The sequence below is a fragment of the Alligator mississippiensis genome, chromosome 15 (assembly GCF_030867095.1).
Source record: "Alligator mississippiensis isolate rAllMis1 chromosome 15, rAllMis1, whole genome shotgun sequence".
In the NCBI taxonomy this organism is placed as follows: Eukaryota; Metazoa; Chordata; order Crocodylia; family Alligatoridae; genus Alligator; species Alligator mississippiensis.
The window spans coordinates 23,932,805-23,955,983 of NC_081838.1; the positions used below are offsets into that span (position 1 = coordinate 23,932,805).

General features: G+C 63.9%; 4 protein-coding genes across 17 annotated transcripts; all 4 read left to right on the forward strand.

Moving 5' to 3' along the window:
• The first annotated feature begins 4,686 nt into the window (after positions 1–4,686).
• POP7 (POP7 homolog, ribonuclease P/MRP subunit) lies at positions 4,687–5,121 on the forward strand. The gene has a single exon (XM_006262913.4). It carries the CDS (start codon positions 4,687–4,689, stop codon positions 5,119–5,121), a length of 435 nt encoding a protein of 144 aa, XP_006262975.1.
• A 1-nt stretch (position 5,122) lies between these two features.
• On the forward strand, positions 5,123–9,869 carry EPO (erythropoietin). Of its 2 annotated transcripts, XM_019477928.2 has the most exons (6): positions 5,123–7,820; positions 8,023–8,188; positions 8,445–8,575; positions 8,734–8,820; positions 9,052–9,216; positions 9,406–9,869. In XM_019477928.2, the coding sequence occupies exons 1-6, from the start codon at positions 7,794–7,796 to the stop codon at positions 9,538–9,540; spliced, it is 711 nt and encodes a 236-aa protein (XP_019333473.1). In that variant the 5' UTR covers positions 5,123–7,793; the 3' UTR covers positions 9,541–9,869. The 2 variants fall into 2 exon arrangements, with proteins under 2 accessions (XP_019333473.1, XP_019333475.1); XM_019477930.2 differs by lacking the exon at positions 8,023–8,188.
• A 474-nt stretch (positions 9,870–10,343) lies between these two features.
• On the forward strand, positions 10,344–16,428 carry TFR2 (transferrin receptor 2). Of its 13 annotated transcripts, none has more exons than XM_019477941.1 (19): positions 10,344–10,398; positions 10,752–10,796; positions 10,894–11,056; positions 11,823–12,018; positions 12,188–12,328; positions 12,492–12,603; positions 13,020–13,142; positions 13,244–13,360; positions 13,446–13,585; positions 13,733–13,905; positions 14,147–14,266; positions 14,371–14,453; positions 14,626–14,689; positions 14,796–14,863; positions 15,018–15,094; positions 15,173–15,257; positions 15,348–15,575; positions 15,715–15,855; positions 15,947–16,428. In XM_019477941.1, exons 2-19 carry the CDS (start codon positions 10,764–10,766, stop codon positions 16,211–16,213), a joined length of 2,331 nt encoding a protein of 776 aa, XP_019333486.1. In that variant the 5' UTR covers positions 10,344–10,398; positions 10,752–10,763; the 3' UTR covers positions 16,214–16,428. The 13 variants fall into 13 exon arrangements, with proteins under 13 accessions (XP_019333486.1, XP_019333490.1, XP_019333487.1 ...); XM_019477942.2 differs by having other exon boundaries at positions 10,370–10,398; positions 10,693–10,796; XM_019477943.1 differs by lacking the exon at positions 10,344–10,398 and adding an exon at positions 10,409–10,466.
• Positions 16,429–17,958: 1,530 nt separating this feature from the next.
• LOC106737532 (zonadhesin) lies at positions 17,959–20,937 on the forward strand. Its single transcript, XM_019477951.2, has 8 exons — positions 17,959–18,168; positions 18,341–18,397; positions 18,579–18,701; positions 19,178–19,299; positions 19,805–19,950; positions 20,105–20,248; positions 20,520–20,627; positions 20,847–20,937. Exons 3-8 carry the CDS (start codon positions 18,644–18,646, stop codon positions 20,914–20,916), a joined length of 648 nt encoding a protein of 215 aa, XP_019333496.2. The 5' UTR covers positions 17,959–18,168; positions 18,341–18,397; positions 18,579–18,643; the 3' UTR covers positions 20,917–20,937.
• The last annotated feature ends 2,242 nt before the right edge of the window (positions 20,938–23,179 follow it).

Consider the following 23,179-nt stretch of genomic DNA (forward strand, 5'->3'; position numbering starts at 1 on the left):
TAGTGTGAAAAAAAGTTTTGGTGGAAAAATGGGCCAAAAAAAAGTTTTTGAGGCTTTTTCGTGGAAAAAGGCAAAAACCCTTTTAGGGGGGTTGGTGGAATAATACTTTTTTGGGGGGGTTGAAAAGAAAAGTGGAAAAAACTTTTGGTGGGAAAAATGGGGAAACCCCTTTTTTGGGGGGGTTGGTGAGAAAATGGACTAAAAACCCTTTTTGGGTGGTTTTTGGAGGAAAAACTTGTTTTTTTAAGAAACAGAAAAGCCTATAAAAATCACAGGAAATGGGGAAAAATAACCCTTTTTTGGGGGGTTTGGAAAGAGAAAGAAAGACCTATTTTTTTATGAAAAAAGAAAAAAACCAAAAAAATCATTTAAGGGCAAAACCTTTTTTTGGGGGGGTTTTGGAGGAAGAAAACCTGATTTTTTTTAAAAAAAAAAACAGTAAAAAAAAAAGGGGGGAAACTATTAAAACTTATTTTTTCATGCAGGGGGAATTTTTTGGGGTGAAAAGGGAGAATTTAGGAAAAAATATATTAAAAAAGAAGAAAAAAAGCAACAAAAGAAAAAGCCGGAAAAAGACAAAACTTGAAGAAATGCAACTTAAAAAAAATGACTTTTTTTTTTGGCTGGGGGTGGGGGCCAGTTGGATTTCCATGGTGACGGGCGTGTGTACATAGCTCCGTGGATCTGGCTTTGCCCTCTTTGCGTTTTGTTTTTTTTATTATTATTATTATTCATCAGAGGCCATTTTTGGGGGGTGAAAAAAGAACATTTTGGTTAAAAAAAATTGCACAAAAAAAGAAAAAAAATCTCTACAGACTTGTGGGCCCCACTTGCTTCCCGGGAGACTCCGCCCTCTTCTGGCAAGGGGTGCTGACCCGCGTGGACGCTGGGGTCCCTCCAGCTCTACTCAACTGTGTCATCCCTGTTCCTCACCGCTCCGGAACGCCTGGGTTCTTCGGGCTTCTGCTCAATCAACTCACGACTGGTTCTTCATCCACCCAGGTCCTCTCCCACCCGGACTCAGGTTCTCTGGGTCATCCAAGCTCTACTGAAGCTAGACTCACTCCTGTTCTTCATCACGTGGAGATCATTTCCTGCCTGGAACACCTGGGTTCTTCAGGCTCTACTCAACTGGGTTTATCTCCATTCCTCATCCATGGAGGTCCTCTCCCACCTGGACATCTGGTTCTCTGGGTGCTCCGGGCTCTACTCAAGCAACTCGCCCCCGTTTTTCATCCACAGATGTCATCTCCCACTCGACTCCTGGGTTCTTCAGACTCTACTCGAGTGAGTCAACCCTGTTTCTCATCCATGGAGGTTATCTCCCACCCAGATGCCTGCTTTCTTTCCAAGTCTCTGCTCCTCCCAGCCCAGGTGCCTGGGTCCTCCAGGCTATGTTCAACCAGCTTATGGTGGTTCTTCATCCACAGAGGTTATCTCCCAGCCCAGATGCCTGGGACCTTCACCCGTCTCTGCTCCCTTCTGGCCCAGATGCCTGGGTTCAGGCTCTACTCAACTGCATCACCACCCATTTCTCATCCATGGAGGTTGTCTCCTGCTTGGACACCTGGCTTCTCTGGGTCTTCCAGGCTCTACTCAAGCAATTCCCTTCTGTTCCTGGTCGTCCTGAAGGGCGCCTGGGTTCTCCGCGAAGCTCCAGCTTCCTCGCCCTTCACAGGGAACCCAGGAGTCCGGGGTGGGATCTCCTAACCCTCACTCGACTGGCCTTTGCCTGTCGCCACCTTCGTGGCCCCCCCCCGAGCCTGGAGTCCCTGGAGTTTCCAAGCTCTGCCAAGGTCCCTCCCCCCCACCCGAGGGACACTCAGTAGGGTCTTCTGCTTCTCCAGCACTCCCAGTAACTCCTTTACCCCATGTCACTCCCCCAGGAACTGGGGTTTTGGTGAGGGAGGGACGTGTTTCTGGGGTAGAAACCCATGTTTTTGGGACTTTTTTTTGGTCTCAAACCCCGGGTTTTTGGGGATCCCGGGATCCTCCTTTTGTGTTTACAGCCCCCTGACAGGGTATGGGGAAGAGTGTCATACTCCCCCCCACCTCCCCCCTTTTGTCTCCAAAGGGGGAGTTTTGGCCCCTTTTTGAGGGCTGTGAAAATGCAGTCCCAGTGACCCCAACAGGGACTCTTGATCCCCTAAAGCTTTCCCCCATGCCTCTAGGCCCTGCCCCTTCTAAACCTCACCCCTTTCAGACCCAGCCCCCTTGCTGCTAGGCCCCACCCCTTGTCTGCCTAGAAGCCCCATCCCTTTCTTATTTTGCACCTTCCCATCCCTCCTGGGGGTGAAGCCAAGAGCCTGGGTGTATGGCCTGTGAGGTAATACCCCAGTCCATTTGGGGGGGCAATAAGCACCTCCCCCCCCCATTCCCTGGGGACAGCTGGGTTCCCCACCATCATACTGTGACATTTCCATGGTTACTGTGTTCTAGGGTGGGGCAAGGGTTAGGCCCTGCCCCCTCCCAGCAGTCAGTATTGGCCCTTCTGCGGGGCAGGACATATCTCCCCTGCATGCGCCACGGACCCCCCCCCCCCCCCCCCCCCCTCCCCCCCCCCCCGTGCCCCATGGGCAACCCCTCCAGCTGGGGCAGGCAGCCATCTGGGGGGGCCAGTTAATAGATATTGCCCAGAGCCACAGATGCCTCCAGGGAGGGGGGGCATATGAATGTAGGGGGCAGCAACACTGCTTTCCTGACCCCCCTGCACCTGGGCGCCTGGGTTCTTTCTCTCCTATCTCCCCTATCTCCCCCTCCCCCCGCCAGGGAACTGCTCCCCTCCTTTGTAATTGCCCCTGTCCCCCCATGGGGGGCTTGGAGGGTTGAAAAGTGGCTAAAAAAGGGAAAATGCCTTAAATGGGAAATTGGTGGAAAATTCCCAGTGTGTGTGTGTGTGGGGGGGGCACCCAGACACCTGGGGTCCCTGGGGGGAGAGACACTGCCCCCTGCCCGCCTTTCCCTGCCTCAGTTTCCCCCAGGGGGAGGGGGGGGGCTTTTATCTCTACCTCCCACTTGCTTGGGGGGGGGGATAGTATTATGGGGTGGCTTGGGGGGGATCCCCTGTCCTGCCCCCTCCCCTCCTTCTACTGAGAGTGACAAGATGTTTACAGCCAATGGTGGCTCTTCCTGGCACCCCCTCCAGGAAAGCTCCTCCCCCCAATAATGGGGGGGCTATTAAGGGTGCAGGAGGGGGATGGATCCCCCTACCCCGGACTCAGAGCACCCCTGGACACCTGGGTCCTTCAGTGCTGGGGTGCTGCCCCCCCATGCTAAGGGGGGGCCTGACTTGCTGGACTCCTGGGTTCTTTGTGGCCCCCACGGACTGCGGACTTGCCCCGGACTCCTGGGTCTTGGACGGATGGTGCCAAACCAGGCCCCGCCCCCTCCTGGGAAAAGGGGTAGGGCCAGAAAAGGAAAAGGGGTGGGGCCGGGCCGGTGCCTCCCTCCACCTTTCCTCTGTGGACTGGATTTCTGTAATTAGCCCCACCCTTCGTTGTGAATAAGCCCTGCCCCTTGTACATGCCCGCCCCCAATAAAGCTAGTTTGGTTGTGCAGTCACGTGTACACTGGGAAGGGGCGGGGCTTGGGGCAGAGGCCGAGGGAGGGGCGGAGTTAAGATCTTCGGGAGGAGCTTAGGGTTGGAGTCAAAGGAGGGACGGCACAGCATTGGTGGGCTTAGAAGTTGGGGAAGGGGCGTGGTCTGGCAGCAAGGGGGAGAGGCCAAGTGGAGGCTGCCCCTCCCCTTAACAAGGGAACTTAGGCCGGACTTCCTAAGCCCCGCCCCGTTGCCTACGGCCCTGCCCTTCATGCTTGACTACCGCGTAGCTACAGTGAAAGCTGGGGAGGCTCGCAGCCCTGGGGCGCTCCGTGCGCGTGCGCGGTAAAAGCGAAGGCAGCTCTCTGCGCGTGCGCACTAAGAGGAGGGGTGGGGCGCTCCATGTGCGTGTGCACTGGGATGGGGCTGACCGGGGGCGGGGCTAAAGGAAGCGGAAGCGGCTGGTTCCGGCCTGGGCTGGAGCCGCGCTGACGAGGTGAGCGCAGGACAGGACGGAGGAGCACGTGGCCGCAGGGGCAGCAGGGGGGTGACCAGGAAGACGGCTGGGGGAGCGGGGTCACCAGGAAGGAGGTCAGAAGGTCCCTGATGGTCCAGCGGGGGTAAAAGGTCACAAGTGAGCAGTTGGGGGTGGAGGGTTACGGGCCCTGGAGGGTCAGATGTCACTAGAGAGAGGGTCATAGATCCAGGAGGGTTGTCTCGGGGAGCAGGGGTTCCCTGGGGGTCAACGTGGGGTCAGAGGTCACTGGAGGGATCAGGGGTCATGCAGGGGAGCTGCAGCGGTTGGGGCTCACTGTGGGGTTTTTGGGAGTAAGTGTGAGGTCAAGGGTCACTGGGCGCCCTCAGGTGGGTGTTGGGGGTCAATGTGGAGGCATGGCGGCATTGATGAGGGTCCCTGGGGAGTCTGTGTGGAGTCACGGATTACTGGGGGGTTAGTGGGACCATGGAGGGGAGAATTGTCAAAGGTCACTGGGGAGCATGGGGGTTCAGAGGTGATAGGAATGTGGGGGGCAGTCTGGGGGCTTTGGGGGGACGTGGGAGACAGGATGGGACACAGGACTTCCGTGGGGGGGAATCGGAGTTCAGTGGAGGGTTGATCTCACCCTGCTCTCCCCTTCATCCCCAGCACCATGTCAGAGCCTCCCCCACCGCTGCCGCTACTCCCTGCCACTGCTGCCACTGTGCCCCCCCGCCGCCGCCCACCCCCGCACCCGCCACGCTCTGGCGCCGACGTGTACGTGAACATGCAGACGGACTTTGGGGCTCAGCTGGGCCGGTGCCGCCGCCTGCTGGGGGGGACCGCGGGAGGGGATGGGGGGGGACCAGGCCTGGCTGAGCTGCGCATCCACGGCCTGGGCCTTGCCATCCCCCGTGCCATCAACATCGCGCTGCAGCTGGAGGCAGGTGCAGGGGGGGGGCTGCGCCTGCACCCCGCCACCTCCACTGTGCGCCTGGCTCCTGGCTCCCAGCCCCCCCCTGGTGACCCCGATGGCCCCGCACCTGCCCCCTGCGCCCGCCACAATTCTGCCATTCATATCCGTGTTGCCCGGCGCCAGACCCAGTGACCCTGCTGGATCCTGTGCCCCAAGACCTGCGGAGACCACCCCCTCACAGCCCCACCCCGATGGAGACCCCTGGCCTGGGCTGCACAAAGATGGGGCACACCTTGCCTAGACTGGGCCTAATCCTGCACCCAGTGACCTGCAGAGACCCCCCCCCCAGCTGGATCCCAGTGGATACCCCCTGCCTCAGTTGGACCTGGAGCCCCCCTCCAACTGGACCTGGAGACCCCCTCCTACAGGTGGGGACCCCCACTCTGGCTGGGCATGATGGTGCACTCTGAGAACTGGAGCCTCTGGAGATCCCCTCCCAAAAAAACCTGGGCCTTCATGGAGACCCCCCTGCCTCAGCTGCGGGGGGAGGGAGGGGCCCCCCAGGAGTGGACCTGGTTGGAGATGGGGGACCCACCCAGACTGGGCCTGATCCTGCACCCCAAGATTTGGATCCTCTGGGAGCCTCCCTCCAAAACTGGACCCTGATGGGGGTCCCCCTGCCTGAGCTCCTTTGAGACAGGGACCTGGTTGGAGAACCCCCCCTGGAAAGGCCTCGAACGGCCCCCCCAGACTGAGAGCTGCTGAAGACCCCTGGAGATGGGGGGGACCCCCCATATGGCCTCCCCTGGACTTGCTGGAGATCCCTAGAGACAAGTGGACCTCTGCTGCCCCTGGACTAGGCGGTACCAGCCCCCCCAGTTGGGCCCTTCCCCCCCCCACACCATACAGGGGTCCCTGCTAGCCTCCAGCGCAGGCCCCAGCAAGGAGCACCTCATCTGCAGAGAACCCAGGCTTGGGCTGCCCCCCCTTGGAGACCCCCCCCCAGCTTGGGCTGCAGAGAAGCAGGGCTGGGGGCAATAAAGAGAGGAGTCAATGTGGCTGTCTGCCTGTCTGTGGGGGGCTTGCACAGGTGTCTGGACCCCCATTTCCCCCCCAAGGACCCAGATGCCCTAAGCAATCAGTTGTCTGTCTGTCCCCCCTCCCCCCAAGGACTCAGTTGTCCAGACCCCTATCCCTGCCTAATGACCCATTTGTCTGCCTCCCCCCCCAGGACCCAGGTGCCCCCCCCAGCTGTCCAGCCCCGCGCCGACAACCCAGGTGTGCGGCCCCGCCGGGGGCCGGGGGCCGGGCTCACCCCCTCGCCCTTGGCCGGCGCCGCGGGGCTGTTTGCGGATCGATGCGGCGGCGCCGGGGCGGGCGGCACGTAGCGCCCGGGTGAGGGGACCCGGGGGGCAGCCCGCGGACGCCTGGGTTCCCGGGGGTGTGGGAGCGGAAGCCCAGACGCCTGCGGGCTCCCCCGCACGTGGCCCGACCCCGCCCGGGGCCGCCGCTGGCGTCGGACAGACGGAGCCGCCGGTGCGGACGTGTCCGGCCGCCTGTAGCCCCCCGCCCCGCGGTGCCCGGCGCTCCCGCCCGCAGCCCTCTGCCAGCTCTGCCCCCGCGCGGTGCCGGGAAAGCCGTTGTCCTGCCCCGGGGGCAGAGGTTGAAGGCGGCACCTGCCAGCGTCTGCCCGGGAGCACGTAGCCTCCAGCGGCGGGCAGACATCCCCGGCGTCGGGGCTCCCCCCAGCCCGACGCACGCAGGGAGAACCCGGGGTGGTGGAGCCAGGACACCTGGGTCCTCTGCGGGGCTGTCTCTGGCCCGGCCCCCTGCCTGTCGGGGTGCCTGCGAGCCCATCCCAAGACCCCCCCACACCGCGCAGGGCTGAGTCTGCCCATGTGTCCCAGACACCTAGATTTTGCTCACGTGTGTGTACGTGTCCAGCACACCTTGGTTCTGTGTGTGTCCTGGATGCCTGGGTTGTGTGTACACATGTGTGTGCACACATCCTGGATGCCTGGCTTCCCTCTGTGTGTGTGTGTGTGTGTCCCGGGCACCTGGGTTCTCTACGGGTCCTCACATGGGTTCAGAGTGAGGGGCATTGGCAGGGCTGGAGGCAGGGAGCTACCGGTTGGGAGTGGGGGGGCACCAGCACCTGGGTTCTCAGTGGGGCCCAGACGCCAGATTTGTGCGTACATGTGTGTACGTGTATCCATTCATATGCATCCTGATCCTGGATGCTTGGGTCCCCTGTGTGTGTCTCTCGGATGCCTGGGTTCTGTGCATGTCTGTGAGCATGTGAATCCCAGCTACATGCCTCCCCTGTGTGTGTATGTGCCTGTCCCGGATGCCTGGGTCCCCCCTGTGTGTATGCGTGTGTCCTGGACGCCTCCTGGACGCCTGGGTCCCGTGCGTGCGTGCATGCCAGCCCTGCGGCCTCCCGTGGCCCCCACCTGCTGTGGCCAGGGGCCAGGGCCGACGTGCAGGTCCTGACAGCCTCTTCCCTCGACGGCGCCGGTGCGGGGGAAGCTGCCGCGTCCGGCCCTGTCCGGCCCCGTCCCCGCGCATTCCAGCCCGTCAACCATTAACCCCAGCCGGCGCCAGCCACTCACAGCCCGGGGTCCCAGTGCCCCTCACTCCTGACCCGCAGCCCCCTTCGTTTTCTGGTGCCCCTCACTCCTGACCCACAGCCCCCTTCGTTCTCTGGTGCCCCTCACTCCCAACCTGCAGCCCAGTGTCCCTCACTCCCGACCCACAGCCCCCTTCCTTCTCTGGTGCCCCTCACTCCTGACTCACAGCCCCCCCTCAATTACAGGGAATCCTGATGACCGCCCCCCCCCGAGGCCATGGGGCCCTGATGGGGGATGCGGAGCTGGATATGGGGAGATTGGGTAAGTCTGAGCTCCCCCACCCCCATTTTCCCCCATACCCTGGGGCAGGCCCCAGACCCCTGGGTCCTGCAGGCCGGACGCCTGAGTTGTGTGGCAGGAGGTGGGGGCAGGGGGCTGAGGTGGGCGGGGGGGGTGTGGCCCAGGTGGGCCAAGGCAGGGAGAGGACCCAGGTGTCTGGGATGTGACCCTTGCCCCCCTCCAGACCCCTTTCACAGAGCACAGGGAGAACCCAGGTGTCCGGGCCTCCATCACAACCCACCCCAGGCTCCAGGCCAGACCGGGGGGACAACCCCAGCATCCGGGCTCCCGCCCTCCCCACTCCCCCTGCCAGAGAAGCCAGGCGTCCGGACCAGCCCCGGAAGACTTAGGTGGATGAATGAATGGGGAGGGGTGGGGGTGAGAGCCGGGAGCCCGGACGCCTGGGTTCTCTCCAGGCTCTGGGATGGGAGTAGGGGCTGGTGGGTTTGAGCAGGACGGCAGCCGGGATCCCCGGACACCTGGGTTGTCTGAGAAGGGAGTGGGGCTGGGGGTGACCACAGGGGGACCCAGATGCCGGGGTTCTTTGGGAGTGGGGGGCTGGGGGAGCTGAGACCCCTGGGTTCTCACCTCCCCGTCTCCCCCCAGGGCTCTGGACTCTGCTGTCGATGCTGCTGCTGATGCCGGGGCCAGTTCAGGCAGGCGCCCCCCGGCCCATGTGCGACCCCCGTGTGCTGGAGATGTTCATCCGCGAAACCCAGGATGCAGAGAAGGCAGCAGTAGGTGCCCCCCTCTCCCCTCAGAGCTAGGCACATCCAGGCCCTGTTCTACCCAGCTCGGCCCCACCAGAGCTGGGTGCATCCGGGTCCTGTTACATTCAGCCGTGATATGCCCCAGAGCTGGCTGCATCTCACCTCTCTCTGCCCCGCCCCCCCAGGCTGCCTGCGGAGCTGCGTGCGACCTGCCGGACATCCTGATGCTGCCTGAAACAAAAGTGAACTTTAATGAGTGGCAGCAAATGAGTGTGAGTTGCTAATGGAGCTGGGGGTCAGGAGGGAGAGGATGGGGGGGCAGGAGCTGTGGGACGGGAGTGAGGGGCTCCGGCTGGGCTGATGGGGCAGGAGCTGCGGGTCAGGAGTGAGGGGCATCGGCAGGGTTGAGGGGGCAATGGCTGTGGGTCAGGAGTGAGGGGCATCAGCAGGGCTGGGGGGGGGTGGTCCGGGCCTGGTCTGATCACTGCCCCCACCCCTGGCAGTGGCCAGCGCGGGTGCAGGAGGTGTGGGGGGGTCATACCCTCCTGGTTACTGCCCTCTGCCGTGCCCGGGAGCTGGTGACTGAGCCGGGGACACGGGTGACGCTGGAGCGGATGCACAACGTGGTGCGCGGCGTGGGCCAGATCCTGCGCAACCATGAGGCCAAGGTGAGGGGCTGTGAGTCAGGAGCGAGGGACACTGGCAGGGCTGGGGGGCAGGGGCTGCGGGTTGGGAGTGAGGGGTAGCAGGGCTGAGGGGGGCTGCGCGTTGGGAGTGAGGGGCACTGGCAGGGCTGGAGGGGCAGTGGGCTGTGGGTCAGGAGTCAGGGGCACTGCTGACTCTGCCCCCTCCTGCAGCCCCCACCCCTGGCCCCGCCCCCAGGCAGCCCTGCCCGCTCTGTGCTCCGCCTCCTGGGGGCTCAGTCCAACTTCCTGCGGGGCAAAGTCTCACTCTTGCTGGCCGATGCCTGCCGGGGGGGCGGACCTACGTGAGGCCCCGCCCAGCAGAATCCTACCCCTTGGAGCCAGTGATTGACAGCTGCCTGGGATAGAGGGAGCAACTCGTGATGGACGCCTGTCAATCAAGCCCAGAGCCTGCGGTGAAGGATGCTGTCAGCGCCCAGCATGCAAGGACTGCTGGCAGAGTGACTGATGGATGATTGACAGCTGTCAATCACACTGCTCCTTCCCATGCCTGGATTCCGTGCCCCCCGGACTCCTAGGTTCCCTTGCGGGGAGGCACAGAGACTCCATGTTTGGTATTAACTTAATGTGTAAAAACCCCCCATATTTATCTGTGACAATAAACAGCCCAGACCCAATCCTGGTGCCCCTCACTCCTGACCCACAGCCCTCTGGCCTGGCGGGTGCCCCTCACTCCAGATCCGCAGCCCCCCAGCTTGTCTGGTTCCCCTCACTCCTGACCCACAGGACCCGCCATCTGAAAGCAAACAGCTGAGGTCACAGTGAACCCAGCGGCTGCCAAACAGGTTTGGGGTCAGAGCCCAGATGCCTGGGGTCTCTATAGGGGAGGGGGCTGGGGGCTTGGACACCTGGAGTCTCAGGGGGACTCCTCCACCCCACACCATGTTTGCCTTCTCAGCAAGGGCACAGGCCTTTGTCCTGTCCATTCCCCCTTTTCAGCCCCACTGAACCCTTACCCAGCAGAGCTTCCCTCTACCCCCCAACATGCAGTCACTTCTAGGGTGGGGCCTAGCAGCATATAACAGGGGCCCAGCTCTGTGTGTGTGTGGGGGGGGGAGGGGGGGGGAATCTGGGGTCACGTGGGGCTGGGAGGGAGGGCTTTCAGCTGTCAATCAAGGGGGAGCCACAGAGGACAAGGCACAGACTGTGAGTGACTGGGGGGCAGGGGCTGCAGGTCGGCAGTGAAGGGCACCCGGGGGGACAGAGGGCTGCAGGTTGGAAGCGAGGGGCACCGGCAGGGCTGGGGTGGGGCAGCAGCTGCGGGTTGTGAGTGAGGGGCACTGGGCATGGGAAGGAGCAATTTAAGGGTCAAAGGTCACTGCTGGGCCCTGGAACTTCCTCCAGGCCTCCGATTGGCAAAAGGAACTAGGACCTCCTGGCAGTATGTGGGGGGGCGGCGGGGGCACAGTGCTAGTGGTGCCTCTCACTCTCGACCTGCAGCTCCTTGCCTTTTGCCGTGGGGGTGCTGCTTTGCTCAGGGTCTGGGGGGGTCCCCACAGGCCAGAGCTGCTATGAGCGCCGTGAGGTTGCTGCTGCACAGAGCAGTAAGTGGGGGGGGGGGACCCCCATTGCCCCTCACTCCTGACCCGCAGCCCCCTGCCCCCCCAGCCCAGCAGTGCCCCTCACTCCCACACCCCCCAGGCCGGGCGCACGCCCCCCGGGGCCCAGTACTGCCGTGAGGTTGGGGGCGGCTCCGTGCAGGTTTTGATCCCTCTGGAGAGGCCGGGGGGGCCCAGGGGGGCCCGGGGCCGAGCCACTGCCATCGCCTGTGGCCTGCTGGGGGCACTGCTGTTCTTCGTGCTGGGTAAGCCCTGCCCCTTCCCTTATAATCCTGCCCCCTTGGCTCCTAGCCCCGTCCCCTGCCTCCTACCCCAGCACACCCAGCCAGAAACCCCTGTTCCCTGGTTGACCACGCCCCCTGGCCTACTGGCCCTGCCCTCCCATGGAGCTCCTCCCACTGGTGTAGCCACACCCCCGCCTGCCCCAGTCACCACCCTTCTGTCCCCCCTCGACCCTCTCTATTCCCTCATCCCCTCCATGTGCCCTGAGGACCTCAGATTTGCCCCCCGCCCAGGCCTTCCTCTTGCCTCCGACTCTCTCTATTGCCCCAGCCCCCCACCTGCCCCAGGGACCCTGGATTTGCCCCCACACACACACACCCTGCCCTCCAGACCCTCTCTATTGCCCCAGCCCCTCCCATTTGCCCCCAGGGCCCCAGATTTGCACCCCAGACCCTCCTTCTGCTCCCCCAGATGCTCTGTATTGACCCTACCCCTCCCATTTGCCCCCAGGACCCCAGATTTGCCCCTCCCAGACCTTCTGTATTGCCCCAGCCCCCTCTACCTGCCCCAGGGATCCTGGATTTACTCCCCTGGCCTCCCTTGTTCCCCCCCCAGACCCTCAGTATTGCCCCAGCCCCCCTCTACCTGCCCCAGGACCCCCAGGTTTATACCCTAAGGCCCTTCCCCTTGCCCCAGGGCCCCCATATTTGCCCCCCAGTCCCCTCCTGTTGCCCTAGGATCCCCACTTTTACTCCCCTGGCCCCCTGATGCAGCTGCCCTGCCCCCCAGGCTGTGTGCTGGGGGCAATGGGGCGGCGGGGGGCACCCCAGGGCTGCAGCGGGCCCCAGACCGAGCTGCTGGCAGCTGGAGGCAATGAGGAGGGGGTGGTGCTGAGCCCTCCAGGGGAACCCCCCCTCTACTGGGCTGACCTACGGGGCCTGCTGCAGCGTGAGCTGAGCCCCCAGCGCCTCAATGCCCGTGTCAGGTGAGCACCTCCCGGATGCCTGGGTTCTCTACAGGGGGTGGATGCCTGGGTTCTTCATGGTGGGGTGCTCTGGCGCCTGGGTTTTCCATGGGGGGAGGCCTGGATGCCTGGGTTCTCTATGGGTCTGGGGTGGGGGGCGGACACTTGGGTTCTCACCTCTGCCCCCCAGGAGAGCCAGCGAGGGCCCCCACCCCCCCGGCTCGGCCCAGGCACAGGCACTGGCTCAGTGGGTCCTGGCCGAGCTCGGGGCCTGTGGGCTGGACCGGGCTTGGACCGACAGCCACTACGTGGGGCTGCCACGCCCTCACAGGTGGGCGGGCCCTGGGCAGGGGCGGGGCTTAGGGGGACCAGGGGGCAGGGCCTGGGAGGGAAGGGTGGGCCCTGGGGGAGGAAGGGGCTGGAAGTGGGGAGGGGGGGAAGGGACAGGGTCTGGGGGCAGGGCTTCCTTGCACTAGCCCCACCCCCTCTGCTAGGCTTCATCCCAACATGCTGCTGCGCTTGGACCCATGGGGGGGCATCCTGGAGCAGCTCCCCCTGGAGGACCCTGAGGCCTACTGCCCCTACAGTGCACCTGGCAATGGCACGGTAATTGCCTCTAGGCCCTAGCAACACCCTACCAATCACACTGGCAATGCCCCCTGCCTCTAGCCATTAGCTATGCTCTAGCAATGGCTCTAGAAGCACCTCCTGCCCCCAGCAACGCCATGGTTACTGGCTTAGCAACATTCCCTGGCCCTAGCAATGCCATGACAATGGGGCCTGGTAGAGCCTCCTGCCCCTAGTGACAACATGGCAACAGACTTAGCAGATCCTCCTGCCCCTAGCAATGCTATGGCAATGGGCCTAGCAACTGTTCCTGCCCCTAGCAATACCATGGCAATTGGCCTAGTAGCATCTCGTGTCCCTAGCAATGTTGTGGCAACAGCCCTAGCAACACTTCCTGCCCCTGTCCCCAGCCCCAGGGGGTCCCAGCTGCCCCCTGACTCCCTCTGTGCCTCCAGGGGAGGCTGGTCTATGCCCACTATGGGCGGCCCGAGGACCTGGCGGCACTGAGGACAGCGGGGGCTGATCTCTATGGGCACCTCGTCCTCGTGCGCGTGGGGGAGATCAGCTTCGCCGAGAAGGTGCACCCAGATGCCTAGGTTGTCTGGAAGGGCAAGGGGGACTGGGGGGGGGGGTGGAGTCACGGGGCCATCTTGGACTCCTGGGTTCTCCCCCCCCACAGGTGGCCAATGCGGAGGCAGTTGGGGCACGGGGGGTGCTGATCTACCCTGACCCAGCGGACATCCCCCAGGATCCCCCCAACCTGGGGCTGCCCCCGGACACCGCCGTCTATGGCCACGTGAGCCCAGATGGCTGGGTTCTCTCATGGGAGGGGGCAGGGGCTGAGCCCGGACACCTGGGTTCTCACTCCTGCCCCTCCCCAGGTGCACCTCGGCTCCGGGGACCCTTACAGCCCCGGGTTCCCATCCTTCAACCAGACCCAGTTCCCCCCGCTCCGGTCCTCGGGGCTGCCCCGAATCCCGGCCCAGCCCATCAGTGCTGCCACTGCTGCCCGCTTGCTCCGGTACTGCCTGGACGCCCGGGTCCTCTCCTCTCTTGGGGGCCCGGACACCTGGGTCCTCTCCTGTCTGGGGAGCCCAGTCACCTGGGTTCCTTCTAGCTCCAGGGGTCCCAGATGCTTGGGTCCCATGCCCCCCTCTCCCTCCCGCAGGACACTGACAGGCCCTGAGGCCCCCCGGGGGTGGTGGGGACGCCTGCCGGCTGTGCCCTACCACCTTGGCCTGGGGGACCCAGGCGTCCGAGTGCGTCTGGATGTCCACAATGTGAAGGTCACGACCCTTATCAGCAATGTCTTCGGCTGCCTGCAGGGGCGCCTGGAGCCCGGTGGGCGGGGCTTGGGGCTGGAGGTGGTGGGATTTGGGGGCAACATGGGCGGGGCTTGAATGGGAAAGGGGGCATGGTCTACTCCAAAGGGTCCTTGGGGCATGTGGGGCAGGGCTTAAGTCCCTTGGGGCGGGGTCTATGCTTTAGGGGGTGGGGTTTGCAGTCAAGAGGCAGGCCCTGGAGCACTGAAGGAGCGGGGCCTCTGGGAAGCCCCACCCCTGACCCCACCCCATGCCCGCAGACCACTATGTCATCGTGGGAGCTCAGCGGGACTCCCTAGGCCCCGGGGCTGCCCGGGCTGGGGTTGGAACTGCGGTGCTGCTGGAGCTCACCCAGGCCCTGGCTGCCATGGTCCGCCACGGTACGCACGGATGCCTGGGTTCCCTGGGGGCTGGGGGCCTAGATGCCTGGGTTCCCCGGAGGATGGGGCAGGGTCCTGATCCTGCTCCTCCTCCCGCCCCCCAGGCTTCCAGCTCCGCCGCAGCCTGCTTTTTGTGAGCTGGGATGCCGGAGACTTTGGCAGCGTTGGCTCCACGGAGTGGCTGGAGGTATGCCCAGATGCCTGGGATCCCAAGACGCCTCTGGGCTCCCTGGGGCTGGGGGCGGGGGGAGCCCGGACGCCCCCCCCCCCACAAACACACGGGTCAAGGGCAGGGGCCACTGGACACCCCCCCCCCCCAAACTGTTGCCCTCCTGCCCCGTCACCCTCCTGCCCCACAGGGGTATTTCAGCGTCCTGCATCTCAAAGCCGTCGCCTACATCAGCCTGGACAACGCAGTGCTGGGTGAGGGGGGGGCCAGCACCTGGGTTCTCTGGAGATGGGTGCTGGGGATCCCAGATGTCTGGATTCTCTGGGAGGGGCCCAGCTCTGACCCCCCACAACCCCCCAGGAGATGACAAGTTCATTGCCAGAACCAGCCCTCTCCTGGTCAGCCTCATTGAGAGCATCATCAAGCAGGTGAGCAGGAGAGCCTGGACACTTGGGTTCCCTGGGAAGGGAGTGGGCTGGGGGGTGAGCGTGGGGGAGTTGGGAGCCCGGATGCCTGGGCTCTCTGATAGTGGGGCAGGGGCAGAGAGCAAAGGTCACCCCCTTGCTCTTCTCCCCTCCCCAGGTCGACAGCCCCAGCCGCAGCAGCCAGAGTATCTATGAGCAGGTCACGGCTTCTGGGCGGCACTGGGACAGTGAGGTGTATGTGACCCCTGACCCTTGACTCCCCCAGCCCTCACCCAAGGTGACTTCTGACCTCCCCCCCTCCCCTGGTGCCAGGATCCGGCCTCTGCCCATGGAGAGCAGCGCCTATGCCTTCACAGCCTTTGGGGGGGTCCCAGCTGTGGAGTTCTCCTTCGTCGAGGTCAGGACCACCCCCCAAGTGCCCCTCACTCCCAACCCGCAGCCCCTTGCCCTGCCAGTGCCTCTCACTCCCAACCTGCACCTCTTGCAGGATGCCCGCCCCTACCCCTTCCTAAGCACTCGGGCCGACACCTATGCCCGGCTGGAAGCAGCACTGGGCGGACGGCTGCCTGCTGTGGCCGAGGCTGTGGCCGAGGTCGTGGGGCATCTCCTCATCCGCCTCAGCCATGACCGCATCCTGCCCCTTGACTACAGCTGCTATGGGGATGTCCTGCTGCAGCACCTGGCACCGCTCGGGCGTCATGAGGCCCAGCTGCAGGTATGGGGCGGGGGGCTGCAGGTCGGCAGTGAGGGGCACCAGCAGGGCTGGGGGAGAAGGGGCTGTGGGTCGGCAGTGAGGGGCACTGGGGGCTGTGGGTCGCAAGTGAGGGCCTCGGAGCAGCACTGACCCCCACCAGGCGCGGGGGCTGACACTGGGCTGGTTGTACTCGGCCCGGGGGGACCTGGCCCGTGCTGGTGAGCAGCTGCGCCGGGACATCCTGGGCTCTGACGAGGGCAATGAGCGGCTCACGCGTGGCTTCAACCTGCGCATTATGAGGGTGAGGACCCCCCACCATCTCCAGTGCCCCTCCCTCCCAACCCGCAGCCCCCTGCCCCCCCAGGGGTCCTAACACCTCCCCACCCCCCCAGGTGGAATTCTCCTTCCTGTCCCCCTATGTGGCCCCCACGGAGACCCCCTTCCGCCACGTGCTGTATGGCCGTGGCCCCCACACGCTGCCCGCCCTGGTGGCTGCCCTGGCCCGGTTGCCCCCTGCCGGCACTCCCGCAGCCCCCATGGACCGTGACGGAGACAGCGACAGGGAGCTGCGGCGCCGCCTGGCCCTGCTGACCTGGACCCTGCAGGCAGCTGCCAACGCCCTGGCTGGCAACCTCTGGGACATGGGCAGTGGCTTCTGAGGGGCTCCAGCTTGGGGCCCACCTGGGATCAGGCCCCTCCGCCCGGGATTGGGCCCCTCCTGGATCAGAGCCGCTTAGGATCGGGCATTTCCAGGATCGGGGCCACCCAGATTTGGGCCCCTCCACTCAGAATTAGGCCTTTTTCAGGATTGGGCTCCCCAGGCAACTGGGTTCTCTGGAGTCAATAAAGGGGGCTGAGGCCCTGTTTCTCCGTCCCTCTGTCCCTGTGTGATGCTGGGGGGGCCCGATCCTGGGGCTTGGAGGGTGGCAGAACCCTCTGGTTCTGGGCCAGGCACGAATGACTCGTGCCCCCAGTGGCCGGGGGGGCGTGGCGGTGGTGGCGGGAACGCGGTGGCATTAAGTGGGGGAGCTCCTGTAGCCGGCAGCAGCCAGCAGGGATTGTGGATCGCCTGCAGATGAACCACCTGCTACACGTCACCCGTGGGGCCAGATGCTCTAGGACTAAGTGGGGGGAGGCGGGCAGGACTCTATGGTCTCAGGGAGGAATGGCGGGGGGCCCTCTAGGCCTCTATGGTCACTTGAGGAAGGCTGGGAGGCCACCAGGGCAGGACTCTATGGTTAGGGGAGGGCACTGTAAGTTGGGAGAGGTCTTCCACACAGAGGAGAACTCTATGGTGAGGGGAGGCCAGTCTACTGGCGGGGGGAGCAGCGGCTCCATAGTACAACTCTATGGAGGACACTCGAGGCAGGGGAGATGTCTATGGTGATGCTCCTCTTTGGGAGCCGTGTTGGTTGACTATGGTAAGAGGAGGGTGCTCTAGGCTTGGAGATTGGGGGAGGAGGAGACAGATTGTATGGTCAAGCTGGGCACTCTAGGCCAGGGAGTGGCCTCTATGGGGAGGGGAGAGCACTTTAGGGCAGAGGATCTCTATGCTTATAGCCTGTATGGTGAGGGGAAGGTGCTCTAGGCTGGGAGAGGTCTCTAAGGGTACAGGTAGGGCACTCTAGGCAGTGGAGGCCTTAGTCTCTGTGGTGAAGGGACGGCACTCTAGGCTTTGAAGGGCTGGGGTGATGGACTCTATGGTGAGTGGACAGCACTCTAGACAGGGTGACTGACTATGGTGTCTTGGTCCTCCATGGACTGGGCGCTCTAGGCTTGGGAGGACTTTATGGTTAGTGTCACAGTCTCTATGGTGAGGGGAGGTGCTCTAGGCTGAGAGAGGTCTCTGTGGTTGGGAGACCACCTCCCTCCCCGCACCCATGAGCCAAGGGAGGGGGTCTGTCTGGGGAGGGGGAGTCTATGGTGGATCCAGGGAGTGACACCCTAGCCTGAGAAAGTGGGGTCTCTATGATGCCTGGGATGTAGTTGGGGGGGTCCTCCAGTGTCGCCTGGGAGCCTGGACACTTGGTTCTCTGGGAGGCGTGGGGTGCAATGGTTGGGGGGGTGCTGGGAGCCGGGACACGTGGGTTCTTTCTGCGCTATGGGTGGGGAGTGGCAGGTCTGTGACTCAGGGGTCAAGGGTTGGGGAGGAGCCCAGGCATCCAGGTTCCCAGAGCACCCCTGCCGCAGTTCGCCCTGCCACCACCTGGCAGGGAACCCAGGTGTCCGGGTGTGGCTGTGGGAGGGGGTGGGGGAGTACAAGGTCCCCACCATGTGGCCGGGGGGGCGGTGCCTTTGCCCTGGACCAGACGCCGTCTGTCTGTCCATGCGTCCACCATGGGCACCCGTGCCTGCCTCTGCCTTCTGCTGGTCCTGGGAGCCGCGGCCTGGTGAGCTCCGAACACCTGGGGTCTTGGGGGGGGCCGAGAGCAGGGGGGAGCCGGCGGGGGAGGGACCCAGGGGTCCGGGGTGCTGAGAGATGCCCTTTACTGGGATCCAGCGAGCCCTCAGGACCTGCCCCATCCCCCATGGATCAGGGGTCCCAACCCAGCCCTGACCTCTGACCCTCTTCTCTGCAGGGCAGATCTGATCCCTGGTGCTGAGACCCCAACAGGTGAGAGCCAGGATTGGGCGCCCGCCCCCGCCCCGCCCCCGGTGTAGTACTCAGGTGTCCGGGCCCGGTCTCCTTGGAGCTGTCCCGCCCTGTCCCTCCCATGAGCCTCCGTGCGAGGAGCTGAGTCCTCGTACAAAGGTTTTATGTGTGTCTGTGTCACCTCGCCCCTCAGGGCCCGGGGTGAACCCCACGACCTCCAGCACCACGGCAACCGTCCCTGTGGATCCTGGTAGGCCTCCCCCTCCATCCCAGAATGCCTTGGGCCAGAGGTCGGGGCTGGGGCGGAGCGTGTCAGAGGTTGAGTCGGTGGAGTGGATCAGAGGTCGGGGTTCTGCCGTGGTGGGGTCGGAGATCAGAACTGGGGGCAGAGGTCGCAGCCGGCTCCCATAATGCCCTGCTTCTCCCCCTAGGTTCCGGGGGAGGCCCCTGCGTGGTGTGGGGCGGGCAGCACATTCGCACCTGTGACGGTGCTGACATGAGCTTCTGGGAAACCTGCCACTACGTCCTGGCCCAGCCCCAACAGCCTGTGCCTGGTGTGGCCCTAATCCTGGGGGGCCACCAGTCCTGGGGGTCCTGATCCTGGGGAAGTCCCCATCTTGGGGGTCCTAATCTTGGGGGAGTCCTGATCCCAGCAGTCCCGATTCTAGGGGTCCCAATTCTGGGTGTCTCAATCCTGGGTTGGGGGAGACCTCAATCCTTGGGACCCACGATCCTGGGGGCTCCTGATTCCGGAGGAGTCCTGATCTTGGAGGGGCCTGATACTGGGGGGCTCTGATCCTGGGGAGCCCCAATCCTGGGGTCCTGATTATGGAGGTCCTGATCCTGATGGAGTCCTGATTTGGGGGGGGCAATCTTGGGGGTCCTGATCCTAGGGAATCCCAATCGGGGGGGGGGCATTGTTTTGGTCCACAATGCTGGGAGGGCCCTGGTCCTGGGGGGCCTGATCCTGGGGGGTGGGAGGTGGCTTGGCCATGGCCCCTGAGCCTATGCCTGTACATCCATGGGGCAGGGCCATGGTTCCGGGTGCTGGGTGAGAACAAGGACACTGTGGCTGGAGTGACTCGGCTGCACGCGGCTGGAGTGGAGCTGCCCAGGGCCATCATCAGCCTGCGCTGGGGCCTGCACGTGCTGGTGAGGGCACTGGGGAGAGACTGGGAGGCATTGGGCAGCCAGTAGGAGGCCCTGGAGGGAACTGGGAGATACTGAAGGGGATTGGGAGGTACTGGGGGGGGACACTGGGAAGCACTTGGAGATACTGGCAGGCACTGGGGAGACACTAACAGGCATTGAAGGGGACTAGGAAATACTGTGGGGCACTGGAGAGATACTGGGAGGCACTGGAAGATACACTGGGGAGATGCTAGGAGGCACTGGAGGGGACTGGGAAATACTGGGGGGCACTGGGAAAAACGAGGGCACTGGGGAGACAGTAGCAGGCACTGGGAAATACTGGGGGCATTGGGGAGACTCTAGGAGACACTGGGGGGATACTGGGGGCATTGGGGAGATGCTAGGAAGGGAGATATTGGGAGATGCAGGGGGGTTGGGGGGGGACTGGGAAATACTGGGGAGGGATGTGGGGTTACTAGGCCCCACCTGGAAGGCACTGGGAGCTACTGGCACTGGCTGTTGGCAGGTGAATGGCTCGTGGGTGACGCCCCCGTTCCATGTTGCACCCGACACCTGGATCGTGCCCAGTGGCCACCGCGTCCTGCTGCTCACGGCCGACGGGCTGCGGGTCAGCTGGGATGGGGCCGGTGGCCTGGACATCTGGCCCCCCCGGTGAGACCCCTGGTGCCCCTCACTCCTGACCCACAGCCCCTGCCCCCTCAGCCCTGACAGTACCCCTCACTACCAACTCGCAGCCCCTGTACCCCGCAGCCCTGCTGGTGCCCCTCACTCCTGACCCACAGCCTTCCTTCTCTGCCCCCATCAGGGCACTGGCTGGACAGCTCTGTGGTCTGTGCGGTGACGCCGATGGGGACCCTGGGAACGATCGGCGCCGCCCAGATGGGACCACCACAACCAACGATGAGGACCTGGGGGCCAGCTGGAGGGTCCCAGATGACCCCAACACCAAGTGCGTGTCCCATATGTCCCATACACCGTCAGGGGACAGCTACATTGAACTGGGGGGCTTCTGGGAGGTTATTGGGAGAACTTGGGGTGGGTACTGGGGGAGCTGGCCTGTTATTGGGGAGGGTACTGGGAGGCACTGGGGATACCGAGAATTTATTTTCGGGCTACAAAGAAGTTATAGGGTGACCTGGGATGTTTACTGCGGGGTATTGGGAGACCTGGGAAGTCCCTTTGCAGTGTCGTGTCCGTCTGTGTCCCCCCCCCCTCCGCAGGTGCCATCCTGGGTCCATTGCCCTCGGTGACTGCAGCATCGAGGTCGGTCATGCAGGGAAAAAACCTGAGAACTGTGGCCAGCTGCTGGACCCTGATGGGGCCTTCGGGTGAGGGGCTGCAGGTTGGGAGGGTTGGGGAGGCAGGGGGGTGCAGGTCGGGAGTGAGGGGCACCAGCAGGGGTGTGGGGGCAGGGGCTGCTGGTTGGGAGTAAGGGGCACCAGGGGGACAGGGGGTCTGGGTCAGGAGTGATGGGCACTGGCAGGGCTGTGGGGCTGGGGGTTGGGAATGAAGGGCACTGCCTGAGCTGACCTCCCCCACCCCCCCAGGCCATGCCAGGCCCAGGTGTCTCCTGAGCCTTTTTTCTGGGGCTGCAAGCTGGATTTCTGCACCCTCTGAGGAAAGCGCGATGCCCTCTGTGCCTCCCTGAGTGCCTACACAGCTGCCTGCCATGCCACTGGTGTCCATGTGGGGGAGTGGCGCCGCCCTGACCTCTGCCGTGAGTGCAGGACCCAGGCATCCAATCTTCCAGCCCCCTACTCTGGCCCCCACCCTGCTGCCAGAGAACCCAGGCATCCAGACACTCACCCTCTTCCCTTTTTCTGCCCCTCTCCCCCAGCTCTCTCCTGCCCGGCCAACAGCTCCTACAGTGTGTGTAGCCCCATCTGCACCCCCTCCTGCCCTGCCACCCTCCCAGCACCCCCCTGCCCCGCTGGGTGGTGTGCCGAGGGCTGCGTGTGCCAGGCCGGTCTGGTCCTTAGCATCACCGAGTGTGTCCCGGCATCGACCTGCGGCTGCCTGGACTTCAACGGCATCTACCGCCCGGTGAGCAATGGGGCCCACATGTGCCCAGCTCTGGGGTGTGTCACAGCTGGTTGTAACAGGCCAGGATGCAGCCAGCTGTGGGGGGCTGGGCTGGGCTGGGCTGGGTGTAAAAGAGCCAGATTTACCCAGCTCTCGGGGGCCGGGCTGGGTGTAATAGGGCCAGATGCGCCCAGCTCTGGGGGCCTGGGCTGGGTGTAACAGACCTGGCTCCACCCAGCTCTGGGAGGCCCATGTTCATGTGTGTTCCCCCTGTGCCAGGTCGGGGCCGTGTGGCTTGATGATTGCGTTGTGACCTGCACGTGCCATGGCCCTGGGAATGTGACATGTCGAATTGGACCCTGCTTCACCTTTGAGGACTGTCGGTTCCAGGACGGCGAGTACAGTTGCTACCCCTTACGTGAGTGTGCCCAGCTCTGGGGGGCCGGGCTGGGTGTAACAGGTCCCGACTGTGACCATTGCTGAGCCCCCTCTCTGCAGTGTGGCGCGTGTGCCAGGCCTGGGGGGACCTGCGCATCATAACCTTTGACGGGCGCCACCTGGAGGTGCCGGGTGCCTGCACCTACATCCTGACTCAACCTTGCCAGCGCCAGACCCCATGGCTGCCCAGCTTCAAGGTCTGGGCTGAGACTGAGGCCACAGGGCTGCCCGGAGCCTCCCGCGTCAGCGCCGTCCGCGTCCGCGTCCATGGGCACTGGGTTACGCTGCTGCCACGCGACCGTGCCAGGGTGAGCTCCTGGATGTGCCTGGCTCTGGGGCAGGTCCTGGCTGGGTGTAACAGCTTCCAGATGTGCCCACTCCTGGGGTGGTTCCCAGCTGGGTGTAATGGGCCCTGGGTGCACCCGGCTCTAGAGTGGGTTCCAGCTGGGTTTAACAGGTCGCAGATGCACCCACCTCTGGAGTGGGTCCTGGCTGGATATAACAGCTCCTGGATGCACCCACTTCTGGGGTGGGTCTTGGCTGTGGGTTGGGTCCCGTTTGTGTGTAATAGGTCCTGGATGCACCCAGCTCTGGGGTGGGTCCCGACTGGGTGTAATGGGCCCTGGATGCACCCAGCTCTGGGGCGTAACCCTCTGTGGCATGGCAGGTGGACGGGCGTGGCGTGCAGGTGCCCTGGGTGCTGACCGGGGCCCGACTGCGGCTGAGTCTGGGAAGCGACGGCCGTTCTCTGCTGCTGTTCACAGACTTCGGGGTCCGTGTTGCTTTTGATGGCGTCTCCCGAGCCGACATCGTGGCCCCCCGGCGGCTACGGCATGGCTCTCTGTGGCCTCTGTGGTGAGTCTTGACCCCCACTTCCCTGCCTGCACCTGGATGCCTGGGTCCTCTGTCCACTCACCCGGATGCTTGGGTCCCCCCAGGGAACTTCAACCTGGAAGTCAGCGATGACCACCTGCTGCCCAATGGCTCCTGGGTCTCCTCATCGGTGCAGCTGGGGGCCGCCTGGGCCGTGCCTAATGCCAGCGCCCCGGGGTGAGCTGAACGCCTGGATTCAGCTCACCCCGGATGGAGTGATGATGGAGTGGGACTGCATTGTCTGGGCGGGGGAGGGGGACGAGGGGGTGAAAGCAAGGGAGGCCGGATGCCTAGGTTCCCAACTCATCCCCTCCCGCACAGCTGTTCCAGTATTGGGGACCCCCTGCCCTGTGACCCCCACATGGAGGCCGAGGCCAAGAAGCTCACGAACTGCGGGCTCATGAGTGATCCCCTAGGTGAGCCCACAGATGCGTAGGTTCTCTGGGAGGGATGGGGGGTGGGAGAGGGGAGGGCTGGGAGCCTGGCTGCCTGAGTCCCCCCAAGCACCTCCCAGACGACTGGGTCCCACAGGCCCGTTCTACCAGTG

Bases quoted from the DNA above. Each gene is read 5' to 3' on its own strand.
- LOC106737532 (XM_019477951.2), top strand. From the start codon at position 18,644: ATGAGCTTCTGGGAAACCTGCCACTACGTCCTGGCCCAGCCCCAACAG. The intron at 19,951-20,104 runs GTGAGACCCCTG...TGCCCCCATCAG, and splicing joins CTGGACATCTGGCCCCCCCG to GGCACTGGCTGGACAGCTCT. The intron at 20,628-20,846 runs GTGAGGGGCTGC...CCACCCCCCCAG, and splicing joins GACCCTGATGGGGCCTTCGG to GCCATGCCAGGCCCAGGTGT.
- TFR2 (XM_019477936.2), top strand. From the start codon at position 10,539: ATGGGAAGGAGCAATTTAAGGGTCAAAGGTCACTGCTGGGCCCTGGAA. The intron at 10,797-10,893 runs GTAAGTGGGGGG...CACACCCCCCAG, and splicing joins GGTTGCTGCTGCACAGAGCA to GCCGGGCGCACGCCCCCCGG. The intron at 15,856-15,946 runs GTGAGGACCCCC...CCACCCCCCCAG, and splicing joins TCAACCTGCGCATTATGAGG to GTGGAATTCTCCTTCCTGTC.
- EPO (XM_019477928.2), top strand. From the start codon at position 7,794: ATGCGGAGCTGGATATGGGGAGATTGG. The intron at 7,821-8,022 runs GTAAGTCTGAGC...GCCCCCCTCCAG, and splicing joins GCTGGATATGGGGAGATTGG to ACCCCTTTCACAGAGCACAG. The intron at 9,217-9,405 runs GTGAGGGGCTGT...CCCCTCCTGCAG, and splicing joins TGCGCAACCATGAGGCCAAG to CCCCCACCCCTGGCCCCGCC.
- POP7 (XM_006262913.4), top strand. From the start codon at position 4,687: ATGTCAGAGCCTCCCCCACCGCTGCCGCTACTCCCTGCCACTGCTGCC.